This window comes from Diplotaxodon limnothrissa, linkage group LG16 (assembly GCF_057381915.1).
Source record: "Diplotaxodon limnothrissa isolate DT_005_m linkage group LG16, D_limnothrissa_male_GT1.1, whole genome shotgun sequence".
In the NCBI taxonomy this organism is placed as follows: Eukaryota; Metazoa; Chordata; class Actinopteri; order Cichliformes; family Cichlidae; genus Diplotaxodon; species Diplotaxodon limnothrissa.
In genome coordinates, this window is record NC_140611.1 from 3,868,695 (window position 1) to 3,884,957 (window position 16,263).

Sequence of the window (16,263 nt, forward strand, 5' to 3'; positions counted from 1 at the left end):
CATTAATTTCACCATTTTTGAATATTAGACTGATGGAAAGACTGAACAAGGAAAAACAGCAGAAAAACAATGCCCCATAAATACTTCTTGAACTATGCAAGTATAATATACAATGTATATTTTACATGGAGCCAAAAAGCAGTCAGATGGGCCAAAACCAACTTCAAATGTTCAGTTTTTCCTTCACTTATGACTTTGAATCCAGTTAAACTTCCTGGGAATTCAAAGTGCTCAAATGTTTGTAAATACAAGATGTCATTAAACATCAACAACCAAACAAATACATTGATCTTAGAAAACACTGGATACATTTGGCCTTATTACACTTAAAAGCATTTATCACTGTCATTAAACTGTTCCTCAAATGATACACAGGCTGTTATCCTGCATGTGTCCGCTGAACAAACACAGCCAAGACTTTTAAAACTGCTAAACACCTGGTTTTCACTGTGGGTCAGTAAACCACAATATACATAACAAATCATCATCAGCCTTAAGACTCAACCATACAGTGTTGTAGATCAACGAGCATGAACAGCATTTCACAGACGGATTTTGATGAGTTGATTAATAAGAAATAAGAGAAGGGGAGGGGACTCTAATTACTAATAACCAGTTTGTGTTGTTGTAAACATGTAAAAACACATTAAAGTGGAAATGAAACACTAAAGGCTAATCATCACTGTGGAGCCAAGCTCTCAAAAACTGTCAGATTTAACGATGTGTGAAGCTGGATTTAAGAAATCAGTGTGATGCTGTTGGATGCTGGATTCCCAATTGAGCTTCACTAAGAAATGTTTGTGGTGCAGTTGCAGAAAACTGAGTGTGGCTGGGGAAGAATGGACTTTATTACAGTGAAAGGAACTCTTTTGTTGCATGCCAACCAAACTGGAACCAGTTTGTATGTGTGGTGACCTAAACAGGTTCTGTTCATTTCATCCTTCAATGAAATGATGAGTTGCACAAACAGGTTTGTGACTGCTTATTTTACAAAAGTCACTCTTCACAATGAAAAAAAACAAAACAAAAAAAAAAACAGATTTTGGTAGAAGCAGAAAATCTCCTTACAGCAAAACCAGTTTGACCAGAGAGAATTTATTTGATTCAGTGTGAAGTTCCATCACCGTTACTCCATATCTGCTGTCATGCATTAGGTGGACAACACCATTCAAAGTGAGCTGGGAACTAAAAGGCAGCAGGAAGACTTTTGGCCAAGTCTTCCTCCCTGAAATAAAAAACAGTAACTAGTTTTAAACTAATTAACACCATAGTCTTCATTTATAGATGGAATTTCTATTTCTAAATGTGTTGCTCACTTCTAACCCTAAACCCAAAGACATCAGTGTTTTTTGACCTGATGATACTGTACATATTAATGCACAAAATAATGGGCTCTTACATGTACCCACTACAGGGGAACACTGGACATCCTGTTTCCTTAGCACCAGCACCTGTCAACATCTCTTCATGAAGAAGATCTAAAAGTAGATTATGGGTAATTACATTAAAAAAAGAAGTCCAGTACATAGATGCATCCTGGATATGTTCACTAGGCTGTGTGTTCCCCACCAATATACGACAGATGAGGAAGAATCATGAGACGAGGGCAGATAAATAAACAGATCCCACAGATTCTGTTTGGCACAATCGAGCCAAGGGAGCAAACATCTAAGCTGATCTGAATGTTGGCTGCTTATCTGCTAATCCATGTCTATTACAGATAAACCGCAATAAAGGAAAGGAAGGAGAGAAACTTCACTCTCATTATTCACGTCAGTTCATGGATATCATGTGGTAGCAGAAGGCCTGACAGAGCCAGTCAAAAATGCAGCGCAGCAGCCGATCGAGATTTCGGGGATCGATTTAAACGGCCTGACTGGCTCATCAGCCAGCTGTAGTCCGTGCTGATAACCTGCACCTGGCTTCAGGTCATTCTGAGCAGAGGTCTGATGCAGCAGAGACATCCCTCAGTCCTGATGGCTCTTGTCCTGAATGAATTTGTATTCATACTGGAAACAAGGGGAGAAGGAGAGCTGTTAGACACAAAACACCACTTAAAGCCCATCTACTTTAATATACCAATATGGACATGATGTATCATTGTAACTCGGCTGGGTGACTTCTTTAATCAGTCGATATACAGTGCTGTGAAAAAGCATTTGCAACCTTTTTTTTTTTTTAGTACATTTAGTACTTTATCATGTTTCATCAAACGAATTTAATATCAGACAAACCCGAGTAAATACAACGTGCACTTTATAATTTTGAGGGATGAAGCTATTCTGGACCTATGTGAAAAGAAAACTGAAGAGCCTGAGAACTCATCCAGGAGGTCCCAAAAGAACCCAGAACAACTTCTAAAGAACTGCAGGCCTCAGTTAAGTTCAGTGTTCATGATTCAACACTAAGAAAGAGACGAGGCAAAAACAGCATCTGTGATTTCCAACACGAAAAGCACTGCTGACCTAAGAGGCTGCGTGCCTAGGGGTTTCATTTTATCAACCTGTGGTCATGAAAGCGATCACAACACTTAAACTGGATGAACTTGGATGAGTGAGCGAACATCATCATGTAAATCAGATGTTTTTGGTCTGTCCATCCACAGCCACTGTCTTTTTTTGATGTTCGAATACCTCAAAAACTATTACAGACAAAAACTTGCCATCAAAATGAATCAGGATCTATAACTTGGGACACATTAAGGTAATTAAGTGCCTGAGTGCTGAGTCGTCAAAATATGAACAGAAAGGTGACGCACTTCTTCATATTCTCTTGAGAGAAGTTCTATTGTCATTCAGCTTTCCTGCTGGATTGAGCAAATATGATAAATTGTACTATTTTTTTATTTTTTTTTTAAAATGTAGCTCAGTTTGGTAATTGTGGAGTTTATAAATGACACTCAGTCTCCAGTTTAATCTAATTTACACTGAACAAAAATATAAACGCAACACTTTTGTTTTTGCTCCCACTTTTCATGAGCTGAACTCAAACACAAAAGACTCAAATACTGTTCTCATATCTTTATAAATCTGTGTTAGTGAGCACTTTTCCTTTACCAAGATAATCCATTCCCCCTCACAGGTGTGGCATATCATGGTGCTGATTAGACAGCATGAATAATGTACAGGTGTGCCTTAGACTGCCCACAATAAAAGGCCTCTCTGAAATATGCAGTTTGATCAAACAGCACAAAGCTACAGATGTCGCAGCTTTTGAGGGAGCGTGCAATGGGCATGCTGACTGCAGGAATGTCTACCAGAGCTGTTGCCCATGAAATGAATGTTCATTTCTCTGCCATAAGCCGTCTCCAAAGGTGTTTCAGAGAATTTGGCCGTACATCCAACCGGACTCACAACCGCAGACCACGTGTAACCACACCAGCCCAGGACCTCCACATCCAGCATGTTCACCTCCAGGATCGCCTGAGACCAGCTGCAGCAACAATCTGTTTCCATAACCAAAGAATTTCTGCACAAACTGTCAGAAACCATCTCAGGGAGGCTCATCTGCATGCTCGTCGTCCTCATCGGGGTCTGGACCTGACTGCAGCTCATCGTTGTAACCGACTTGGGTGGGCAAACACTCACATTCGATGGAGTTTGGCACATTGGAGAGGTGTTCTGTTCACAGATGAGTCCCGGTTTTCACTGTTTAGGGCAGATGGCAGACAGCGTGTGTGGCATCGTGTGGGTGAGCGGTTTGCTGATGTCAACGTTGTGGATCGAGTGGACCATGTTGGCGGTGGGGTTCTGGTATGGGCAGGTGTATCTCATGGACAACGAACACAGGTGCATTTTATTGATGGCATTTCGAATGCACAGAGATACCGTGACGAGATCCTGAGGCCCATTGTTGTGCCATTCATCCACGACCATCACCTCGCGTTGCAGCATGATAATGCACGGCCCCATATTGCAAGGATCTGTACACAATTCCTGGAAGCTGAAAACATCCCAGTTCTTGCATGGCCAGCATACTCACCGGACACATTTCAGAGTGGCATTTTATTGTGGGCAGTCTAAGTCTACGTTCACACTGCAGGCGAAAGCGCATCAAATCCGATTTTTTTGACCGTATGCGACCCATCTATCCGATCATGGTGTGACAGTGTGAACGGCACAAATCCGATATTTTCAAATCCGATCTGGGTCACTTTCGTATGTGGTCCTGAATCCGATACATATCTGATGTTTCAGAAAGCGACTGCTGTTTGATGGTCATGTCGCATTAAATCCGTCTTTTACGTCACTGACACAAGACGCTTTGAGGGTTCACAATAGAGCGCGTTTGCTGTCACATTTTATTTGTAGTGTGAACGAGCAGACGAAAAATATTGATTGAGCATTGAGACCTGCAGTGTGAACGTAGTCTAAGGCACACCTGTACATTATTCATGCTGTCTAATCAGCACCATGATATGCCACACCTGTGAGGTGGGATGGATTATCTTGGTAAAGGAAAAGTGCTCACTAACACAGATTTATAAAGATTTGAGAACAATATTTGAGAGTCATGGGTCTTTTGTGTATGTAGAAAAACTTTCAGATGTTTGAGTTCAGCTCATGAAAAATGGGAGCAAAAACAAAAATGTTGCATTTATATTTTTGTTCAGTGTAATAAAAACTATACTAGAACTTTTAACCTTTTTAAATGCATCTTGAAACATTTTACATATATATTTATATATATAAAGTTTATGACAGTATTCATCATGGACGTCCAAACGTCTTTTTTTAATGGTTAAACAGATAATAGTTAACAGAAAATATTCTAAAAATGTGCACTGAGATGGACTGAGGTGTTTCCAGTATTACAAAATTCGGCTTGTTACCATAGGGGACTTTTTTCATACTTGAACTGCTACTTAGACACTTTTTCATCTCTCCAAGATTCAGATTTTTTTTTTTTTTTTTAAAGTTAAGAAAGACCTGTTAAAATTTCAGGCTTTTATTTTTAGCTTTTGAGAGAGCCTGGCTCAAGCATTGGCTCAGATTTCAAAGTGCAAAGAATAGCCTGAAAGTGGACAAACCAGTGCTTTTAAATGTTAAACCTATATTTAAAAAAAAGTCAGTTTTATTTTTAAAAAAATAAATAAATAATTATGAAGCTTGGTTCATGTTTGTATGTACACTACCAGTCAAAAGTTTGGACACACCTTCTCATTTAATTGTTGTTGTTTTAATCATTTTCACAACTATTTACATTGGATGTCTTCAGTGAGAATCTACAAACTATGAATGAACACATATGTTGTAAACAAAAAGTGAGAAATAACATGATTCATACTTTAAGTCAAGTCAAGTATTTATTTATTGTCATTGTCAAAGAACAATGAAATTGCGTTTGGGGCTTCCGTACAACCCGTACGTTAGATTCTTCCTAACAGCCGCCCTTTGCTTTGATTCCTGATGTGACTCTTGGTCTTCCTTTCCTGGGGTGGTCCTCATGTGAGACAGCTTCATTGTAGCGTTTGATGGTTTTTGCGACTGCACTCGGGGACACATTCAACGTTTTAGCAGTTTTCCGACTGACTGACCTTCAGTTCTTAAAGCAATGATGGGCTGTTGTTTCTCTTTACTCAGCTGATTGGTTCTCGCCATAATATGAATTCTAACAGTTGTCAAACAGGCCTGTCAGCTGTGCACCAACCTGACTGCTGCACAACACAACTGATGGTCCCAACGTCATTAAGAAGGCAACAAACTCCACCATGAACCCTGACAGGCTCACCTGTGAGGTGAAACCAGTTAATCGCTGTCAACAAAGCAAAGGGTGGCTAATCTCAGCAATCAAATATATATAACATTTTTCCTTTCCAGTCACCTTTCTCACTCACTATGTATTAACAGACCTCTCTGCATTGAATCATACCTGTTATTAACCTCTGTCTCTCTTCCACAGCATGTCTTTATCCTGTCTTCCTTCTCTCACCCCAGCCAATCACAGCAGATGGCCCCGCCCCTCCCCGAGCCTGGTTCTGCTGGAGGTTTCTTCCTGTTAAAAGGGAGTTTTTCTTTCCCACTGTCGCCAAAGTGCTGCTCATAGGGGGTCATATGATTGTTGGGTTTTTCTCTATATCTATTATTATAGGCTATACTGTACAATATAAAGCGCCTTGAGGCGACTGTCTTTGTGATTTGGCGCTATATAAATAAAATCGAATTGAAAATTGAAATTGAATTTAGAGTTATTTATCATTGTTTCCTTTGCTACATAATTCGATATATTCTGCTTCATATATTTGGTGTCTTCAATGTACAAAGTAGTAAAAATAAAGAAAAACCATTAAATGAGAAAGCGTGTCCAAACATTTGACTGGTACTGTAGATTCAAAATTTGGACCATAAATTCTTTTTGCAAATCAGAGCAGAAAATGTTCTAAAAATTTTGATGAATTGAGAAGCAGTGACTGCTTAGCCTTAATGTAACTGATGTAAATGTAAACTGATTTGTTTCTTACCAAAGCTAGTTGCCGTCCAATGTTTCCCATAGTTATTACTCCTGCAAAGAAGATGCAGGGTAACCACGAGCGAATGTAAAGGAAATCAGGCGACGTGTACCTGGGCAGAGAAAAGGCAAACATCAGAAACTCACTTTAAACTATACACAGCAGAATTAACTGACTGTTTGAATTAACCAAGGTTGCTTTGTCATCATCATCATCATCGTTAATAATGTCCAGTCTCTGGACAAGATCTCTAGTCATTTAGAAAGTGTTATACACTACTGTGCAATACTCTTGAGCCACCTGTTATTTCTTTATATGTTGAGAGGAAAATGGGAGATAGATCTTTGCAGAAACTCTTCTTCAGATGGTGGCTGCCTTTAATTCTGTTCTCTGCTGAGATTAAAACTGGTTCTCAATTCACACCTATAAAGTGCAAACTGTGCCCAGGTCAGAAACAACTTATGCTGCTAACACAACTTTGGCTCTTTGTAAATATCTGCACAAAGAGCATGCTAACGCTAAGCTAGCCAAGAACCAGTGAGACCAGAGCCAGTCAGGCTGCGGCCTCCATTTCTACCTGTTTAAGTAGAATCAATCGTTATTAAGTTTTCTGAGCTTGTTGTCATCTTTGCTTCATGCTGTTGGCTTTGTGTTCATACCTAAATGCTAAGAGAAAGATCATGTGTGTCCTCAATATGATAGGGATTTGTTTTGATGTGTGGGACTGCGGTCTGCGGGTTTATAATATTAAATGATATCTATGAGACAATACGTTTCAGGTCATTTTACAGAGAAACGTAATGTGTACAAGTAGTAACAAATTACTTTCTCCTGGGAGTAAGTAAGGCACTGCGTTAAATTTAAGAAAAGTGTTCTGTGTAATGTGTGTAATACATTATTACTTTGAGCAATGACGCCAACAATGACCACAACAAAGAGTGGAAGTACCTCTAACATGCACAAATAGTTAACCACACAATAGGCAATTAAATTTGGAATTTATCCAGTAGAACAAAGAGTAGATGGACAAATTGAAGGGCAAGACACATTTCCTCACAATCTGTGTCAAGTTGTTGCTAGATTTTTTTCATATTTCTTAATGATATAACTTTCAGTACTGTTCACCTGCTATAGATAGCTTTTAGGCATGCCATTTCTTTGGTTCTGTGCCAAGTTGTCTGTTACACGTCAACACCACACTGGTACGATCTCTAGGTGCCTTTTTATGCTTGAATGACTTAAAGGTCAGTGTTATGGATTAACAACAAAACAAGAAATCTTTCTCAGATGGTCAGGTTCATGGACCGGCCTGAAAACACCTCTGAAACATATTCAGAACGCTTGAGAAATATCGCTCAAGACCACTTTAAAAGTTACAAGAAAGTCTGTCTCCTTATGGCATATAAAGTGCTAATGGGTGGCTCAAGAATTTTGCACAGTAATACTAGCATTCTGCCCATACTCTAACATTAGTCATTGTGCTGGAGGATATAGCTGTGTGCTGTAAAGGCAGCGTGGCCCTGCTAATATCGTGCCTCATATTAAGTGCGTCAGTTTTCTTTTGCTGGAAGAGATCACTGTGGACCAGTCAATATTCAACTGTTGGAGCTAGAGGAGGGTAACTTACTACATGCTGATATAACTTCTTATTATCAAATACTAAATTATAAACAGGGATTACAGTGTGCTACATTACTCGATTCAATAAGCACAATACAGAAGCCCACCAGACAGAGTTCGCCATAAGTCTGTGCTGGCACACCAGTGCAACTACTTACAAAGTTCACTTGGAGTTCACATTATTGCATTCAGCAGTTTATTTAATGATAAAGTCTGAGTTACCAAATTCATTTGTCATTGTAATGATTTTCTCTCAAATCAGCCTCCACATTGTCTTAATATGCAAACTAGTGTTTGAGTAACTTACTGGAAAACTCCGTTGTAAACCAGGAGCTGGGTGGCCAGCGTACCCAAAAAGGCAATGCAGATTCCCAGACCGAAGCCGCTGCGGGAGCGATCGAATGTCCACCACAGGCCAATGGAAAGAGCTGCCAGAGTCAGAGACAGCTGAACATTGTTGGCAAAATCCACTTTCTGATGCAGGCAGAGGTCAAGGACCAGGCTGAATGCTCTACGATGCACTTACACAATGTACAGCTCCATCATCTACCCAGTAAGTCATTAAACACAAACTTCCTTGAATTAAAAGTTACACTCTGTGCTTTACTTACATCTTGAATGCGTGATTTAAAGTCCACTCTGGTGGTGTACAGAGGAAAATTATTAAACAGAGAAAATACCAACGTTCTAAGGATACAGCACTGGCGTGGTTGATACCCACAAACACAGCCACGCAGCGCATCACGCTAGACCATTCCCGCTTGAACTTGTGTGGTTCACCCAGACGGCTGTCGATGCAGGGGTACAACAGCCCAATCATTGCTGCGAGGGGGGAAAAAAGGAAAAAGAATACTGTGAGGAAAGATAAGGGAAATTATGCATCTGTATAGCACCAATTCAAAACAACAGTAGCCTCGATTTAATATTATCGTAAGACCCTATAATATTTGAGAAAATCCCAACAATCAGATGACCCACTATGGGCACGCTCTTGGCAACAGTAGGAAGGAAAACGTCCCTTTCAACAGGAAGAAACTTGTAGCAAAACGAGGTTCAGCGAGGGGCCTGAAAACAACGTAACAATAATAAACAATAAAGAGCCAAAACCACCAGAGACTCATGGAGAGGAATTTGCTTTAAAAGTGTTGCAAATGAGAACAATATGATCCACAAGCATAAACTGTGCAGTGATTTGTGTGCAGGTCACAGTGGTTCGTGTTTGTATGTACACTACCAGTCAAAAGTCTGGACACACCTTCTCAGTTAATGATTTTTCTTTATTTTCATGACTATTTACATGTTGGGGGATTGAATAAATCCCCACCAGTGTCACCAGAAAAGCCTCCAACCATCATGCCTCCTCCTCTATGCTTCATGGTGGGAACCATACATGTAGTCGTGGTTTCTTAGCAGCTATTTGACCAAAAGAGCCTGATCCACACAGTCTTCTCTGAACATGTAGAGATGTGTCTGCTACTGGAGCTCTGTGTGGCATCTATTTGTGCTCTAATCTGAGCTGCTGTTAACTGGAGATTTCTGAGGCTGGTGACTGGGATGTATTTATCCTCAGCAGCAGAGGTGACTCTTGGTCTTCCTTTCGTGGGGCAACAACAACAAAACCCAGTTTGTTCCCATTTCTGTCATTTAATCTGGTAAAAATGCCAACGATAATGGTTCGATAAGTACAACAGCATGCAAAAATAAGTTCATTTCTGAGCGAGCAAGGAAACTCAACCTAGAATTTTTAAAAACAAAACAAAAAGATTATTTTCATTGCAGCACGCATCTACGAAACCACTAACCTAGCTACTACAGCAGCGAAACTATTTCTGCACTTTCAACAGAATGCAGAAGCCGTCCCCTGGGATACAAAGTACTGTGTATTTCAACAACAGGTGGAAATGACAGGCTCCTGTGGGCGACGCTGTGTGTCTGGGGATTAAGACAGCCTCGGGCTGTTGTGCTCTGTGCTGAGCCACTCGGGAGCAGCAGGCATTGCTCTACATTTCCATCGGCAGCATCACACCCAGAAGACAGCATTTCAATAAACCAAAAGCCTGGCGGGTATGTTGTAACCTTCAATGTAATGATGTGTGTGCGTGCACAGTTATCGTCATGTTAAAAGTGCCCTGAGGCAACCGTTGTTGTGATTTGTTTCTGTATAAATAAAACTGAATTGTATAGTGTGCATAATTTTTCTAAAAATGCCACGTAGCACTAACAAGTATGCTTTTATATAAATGGTAAATGGACTGTTGCTCAAAGCGCTCTTTACAACATGCCACATTCACCCAATCACACCCATTCTCACAAGCACTTTCTCTGTACTTAGTGCTTTCTAACTACAGTCACACACATTCACACTCCGATGGATGCATCAGAGAGCAACTCGGAGTTATTATCTTGCAGCCACCCCTATAAAAATCACAAATTTATTGTGAAAATGATTATTTGTTTGACTCAGCAGTGTTGAAACAGGAGCATTACTGTCCTATTGAAATGTTTCCCAAACTGCTGCTCAGTCATGAACACTGACACATGTTAGTGGGAGCAGCTGTGTCTGCAGGGTGAAGTCAGCTACAGGAAGCCAGTTTGTATCAATACGGGTGCAAATTAAGATCAATATACATTTTTAGTATTGATTAATATCTGAATATGGATTTGCATTTATTTTTTGACAACCCCAATTCAAAGTCAAGTACACTGCAATTCATCATACTAACAGTTAGTGCATGTGTCTGAAAGGTTTTTTGATTGGCCAGAACCAGTGACTCAGGGACCTTCTGTCTTTAGATCAATAAATACATTTCGATGTCATATTAGTTTGATAACCTTCACTATCAAAGAGACACTAAAATCTCTGTGCAGATGCAAAACATTGGGGCCCTATAACAAAAGTGACACAGCATCAGTTAGGCTGTCAACATTACTAGCGGGTGTAAATATCTAACATTTTACCACCTGTGAGTATTTATCAGCATGTATCTCTGAAACAGAATGGCTACAAAGCTTGGCATGCAACTCTGAGTCCTATTTGTGTTTGTACAAATCAATGAAATAATAAAAAAAAAAAAAAAACACACACATAAACTTAATTAAAAATAGTAAAAATAAAAAATGTGCGTATACCTAGTATTCGCACATATGTATAGATTTGAGACTCTCAGACCTTCATGAGTTAACATATTTTCAGTTTTTGCTGAATTCTACCTTTAAATTTATGTGGAACACCGTTTTAACATTCAGAAAATGCATAAACTGTGTGTCTTAATTGTATAATAAACTGAATACCATCATGCACCTGGTGAGTGCTCACAAAATATTCTGCTTATTACTGTGTAACTTGCTCATTTTAAGTGTGCTGCTTGGTGTCGTTTTCAGCTAACAACATGGAGATTTTAGCTCAGTACCATCGCAGAACCTTCTAGAGGACAGCTCTTGCTAGCATTGTAGAAGATGAGCAAGCATAAACAGAGCATAGACAAGTGCCACTTTGGACCACGGTGTGTCTGTGAGCTGTACAGAGTGTGTATTTCCCAAGGAGAAAAAAAGTGTATGATAAGTGCACTCTGACATGTAGAAAGATGTAAGAAAGACGGGACAGGAGAGGTAAGGCCTGCTCAGTGGTGTCTGATAAACTGGAAATCATGGTAGATGTAGTGCAGGCTAAACAGGTTACCTTAAAGTATTGTTGTGAAATGTACAGGGATGCACTATGTTGGACTGTTGCAGGCACGGCTGATGTGGTAACGGGCAATGTTAGGCTATATCAAGGACAGCAGACATCAATTTAAATTTAAGGCCAGGACTGGTACTCGTGCCTAAGTACCTAAGCTGATCTGTCTGCTTAGAGCTTCTACAATTCAGTTAAATCTGCAAAAAAAAAAAAAAGGTAAGTCTCAGAGCAACAGCAGTGCCTCTTTCCCTCTTGATTACCATAAAAACATTAAGGATGTTCTTTGTTTCTTACTCTGCATTTTAGCTTAAATTTTGTTAAATAAATAATGACACAATAAGTCATTTGTTGTTGTTTATCTGAGCTTAGATTTGCCTTCTCTCTCTTTGTTTTCCTCGAGCGTTATGGAAGTAAACAAAAGGACCCAAGACAAAGTGGTGTCCACAAGACCATACATTATTACAAAGTTCAAACTGGTTGATGAACACAGCTCCTGAAGTGTTTCCCAGTCATAATGAAAAACTGATAGCACTGTGCACAAAAGCAGAAGTTTATTGCTAAGGACTCGAAGCTTTCGTCGAAGCGGCTATCCTAGAGCGCAAGCTAGCCTAGGTAAATACCACTTCAGTTGCAAGTATCACTTCTAGCTACACCCTACATCACAGAGTTGGAGAACATCGAGAATTACTTACAGCAATGATAAACAAAGACGTTAAAATCATTTTCAACTCCAGAGTGAGCAACTGGAGATGGGCAAAGAGACACAGGCAGCACCGGGGCAGGAGGTTCACAACCTCTTGTCTAGCTACATTTTGTGGTTTCCATCTGAACTTTTTCTTTTGCTTTTTATCTCGCCTGCCACTTAAAATACATTTTTTTGAACCTCATTTTGAAAAGGGAAACGTTTCACACACCTGCAGCTGTCCCACAGCAGAGCGGCACCCACCAGGCCGAAGAGAAGATACTGGTTATGACATCAGGGGGAAACAGGGTGATGTTCCTCTGTACCTGAAGTAAGTTAAGCACCAGGGCCAGGAAGACGCCCACAGAGAACAACATGGCCCCTCGGATCAACAGGTTGGTCGTCCTGCAGAGCAAAATAAAAGGCGTCAGGATGCTGGTCTGGATTGGTATTTAGGTGCTATTGTGTTTTCTAGTCTTCTTGACCACTCAAAGATCTTTTTTCTCTGTACTTTAAGCACTTCATTCACACACTCACACTCTCTTGGACCAGAATTGTACCAGTGATGAATTGGGCTTCACCTTGCTCACGAATACTTTTAAAAGTATACTGAAGGAGCTGGGACAGACCATTAGTGGACAACTTGGCTACCTTGTTACCCAGGTCACACCCAGATTACCTGCATACAGTGTTGAGTTTTAGCAGGACAACTTAGCCTCAGATTACAGTTTCTGTGCTACAATGTTCAATGAATAAAAGACTAATGAAAGATTTACCTTACTATGTAACATACAGCAAAGACAGTAAAAATAGCACTATGGGAGTTTGTTGTTCTTCTTATGGTGACCTTCTGTAGCACACAGAGCTAACCTGTTGGTGATAGCTGAGATGTATGGTCCACGAGAATGCTGCATCTCTCCAGACCTCGACCACTGCTGCTGGTCGTCGGTCACTGTTCTTCCGCTCATCGTCGTCAAGGTTAGAGACATTCGTAAGACTAATTCAGGAAATTACAGATGGTGTCTGACATCTTTAAACATTAGTGTGGTCAATGTCCTCCACTGACATCCCAAACCACGCTGAAAAACAAGAACAGGCAAAACAAAAAAATAATAATTAGGCTGATTTCTGTTTCAATCAGAACATCATAAAAAGGTAGGTTAGCTGGGTGCTACATGTAATGGGTGACCTAATGGTTTTACATAGTAAGTTTTAGAACATTTTTTTAAACCTAAAGGATTTATGGTGTAAGATATTATATACACAGCTTCTAACGTTAAAACTTTCTGTATCTTTCAGAACTAAAAGTCAGAGTGTATGTTCAGAAAAGTCTACATACTCCATGTTTGTTTGTAATTACAACACAAGCCACCCAACTATACTCCATGATCAGCAATTCCTGTAATCTGTGCTCATTCATGTAGTCTTGTACCATCAGTAACCATGCATAGAGGTGACTGTAAAACCATGACCTGTATATAGATAGAATGAGTGGTTGACTGCATGTATACAACCTGTGCAACTTGAATTCATGTATCTAAAACTAATACACTATTATGTAACCACCATCCATGTATGCATGTGGATATTTGGTTACTGGCTGTTAAACTGTGTCGAGCATGCTCATTTCTCCTCTGAGGCAAAGAGCCGAGGTGATTATTAGAACAGTGATGACTTTAGGTCTTTGCTTCACTATCAGCAGGAACAGGAAGATGTTACTGGTGGGTTTTACTGGTGGAGAGCTGGTGACCACAGAAAAGGGATCATATTACATTTGGATACAATTCAGGAACAGTTTAAAAAAATACAAATAAAAAAGGAGGGGGAGGGGCTTCCAAAGGATGCACTCTCTGAGAGCGACTCCTGCACAAGAATCCAAACCACTATTTGTGAAACCCTCTGACGAGGGAAATGACTCCAGAAACACCAAAACCACGTTCCCCAAGTCTGGTACAAAGCCACAGACCGAACAGCAGCTATACCATCGCCATGATTTCCTCCATTGTTGTGTCGCATTTGTTTCTCAGATAGAAATGATGCCACGGGACTTTAAGCCGCGTTGCTATAACGACTTCACACACATTTAGTTGGCAATCAGTTGTAATGGAAAATGACTGAAACCGAGCAGAGTCGAGTCATGCCGAGTGGGTACCAGTGGAAAAGAGACAAATGAGTCTGCATCCACCTAAAGCATCAAAATCAAGTCTCACATAGGGAGACTGACAGATGCAGCACCTGCAAACATAGATACTTCACTTTTTTTAAACTTAACTTGCTTCATGGCTTTCAAGCTGTCCTGAAAGGCTAGGTCAATTTTACTAGCATTACCATTCAAGCACTTTATTATGGTTGTTAATACTAGCACTGCACAAAATGCAAGCACAAAGGAGTGCCAGTACACTTGTGAGGAAAAGTAACTGATTTAATTAATTGAACTGAATTAAAGATTAATTCTTGCTCTTGCTTTTTTAAATGCTCCAAAGTAGCAGCTGCTGTCGTATTCAACTACAGATAGATTGTTGTGGGTTGGCTCTATAGTAGCCTGTATGTACAACTACAATCAGAATCCATTATTATATAGACCTATAGTACTAATGGCATCAAGTCTTGGGGATCGTCAAGATGTTTTCTGGCAAAACTGAGATGAGCCTGTTCCTGTGCTCAGCAAGGATTTTCATCTTGGAACTGCCATGCAGGCCATTTTGCCCAGTCTCTTTATGGTGGAGTCATGAACACTGACCTTAAGTGAGGCAAGTGAAGCCTACAGTTCTTTGAATCTTGTTCTGGGGTCTTTTGGATGAGTCGTCATTACCACTCTGGGGGTAACTTAATGGCTCTCACTGTGGTTCGTGGAAGTCCCACAGCTTTATGACTGTCTTTGTAATATTTTGGCTGAGGGCTCTCAATCACTTTTACCGATTTTCCAAAGAGGTGATCCACCACAGCTAATTTACATTATAACGGGGAGGAGGCAATAACTTTTTCACACAGGGCCATTTAGGTTTGGCCTTTTTCCCCCTAAATAATAAACACATTCACTTAAAAACTGCTTTTTGTGTTTACTTGTGTTATCTTTGTCTAATATTTAAATTTGTTTGATTACCTGAAATATTTAAGTGTGACAAAACATACAAAAAAAACTAAACAAACACAGGAAATCAGGAAGGGGACAAATACTTTTACATATCACTGTAGCAGATGTATCAGCAGCTATATTAACCAATGCTGAATATAATGCTGTGATGCTGCTACGTTTTTCAATCTACAGACAGTTTGAGCAGATGAATGGTGAGCTTGCGCTGGATAATTAACTGTACTGATTTGACTACTGAAACCTTTAGCGTCTTTTATGCAAGGCTGAATCGGGGGAGCCAGTAGATCACGTGTGCCCCTCGTTCACTCATACCACGTATCTTTAAAGCTTTATTTTTAGCAGGCGCCAGGGCTGCCGCAGCATTTTGCCCTCGTTAGACCGATTAACACAGCCCCCATTTACCGGTCCTTTACTACCTGGTGGCGACCAAAACATGTCAAAGAAACAACTAAACACCCAATTAAATAGTAACAGTAGAAAACACGCAGCTGCCGAGGTAACGTAGGTTAGCTTAACGTGAAGTTCGTTGTGTGTACGTAAGCACTGAATAGTTAGCTAAAACGAACGTGTCGTGTACGTGATAGCACACTGGCTAAGGTCCAAGCTCTTACCTTATGCCGACAAACACCTTGTTCTTACACATTTATTCATTTCAATGGCTTTTGCTCGTCGTGTAACACTGAACTGAAACAGACGAAAAGCTCGAGTTTTCTCTCCCTATTGTGACTACTTCCGGCTGAACG

At 40.2% G+C, this 16,263-nt stretch overlaps 1 protein-coding gene across 1 annotated transcript; it reads right to left on the minus strand.

Annotated features, from left to right (window-relative positions):
* Positions 1-575: 575 nt before the first annotated feature.
* insig2 (insulin induced gene 2) lies at positions 576-16,263 on the minus strand. The gene is made up of 7 exons (XM_085374016.1): positions 16,132-16,263; positions 13,297-13,505; positions 12,659-12,831; positions 8,766-8,890; positions 8,376-8,542; positions 6,461-6,560; positions 576-2,009 (listed from the first exon to the last, which is right to left on the minus strand). Exons 2-7 carry the CDS (start codon positions 13,413-13,415, stop codon positions 1,968-1,970), a joined length of 726 nt encoding a protein of 241 aa, XP_085230142.1. The 5' UTR covers positions 13,416-13,505; positions 16,132-16,263; the 3' UTR covers positions 576-1,967.

What these genes read in the sequence shown, in the direction of transcription:
- insig2 (XM_085374016.1), bottom strand. Translation starts at nt 13,415, where the DNA reads ATGTCTCTAACCTTGACGACGATGAGCGGAAGAACAGTGACCGACGAC. An exon ending in CTGCTGTGGGACAGCTGCAG is followed by an intron (nt 8,891 to 12,658) that starts GTGTGTGAAACG and finishes CCCCCCTCGCAG; the next exon opens with CAATGATTGGGCTGTTGTAC. An exon ending in GTTTACAACGGAGTTTTCCA is followed by an intron (nt 6,561 to 8,375) that starts GTAAGTTACTCA and finishes TTCTCTGCCCAG; the next exon opens with GTACACGTCGCCTGATTTCC.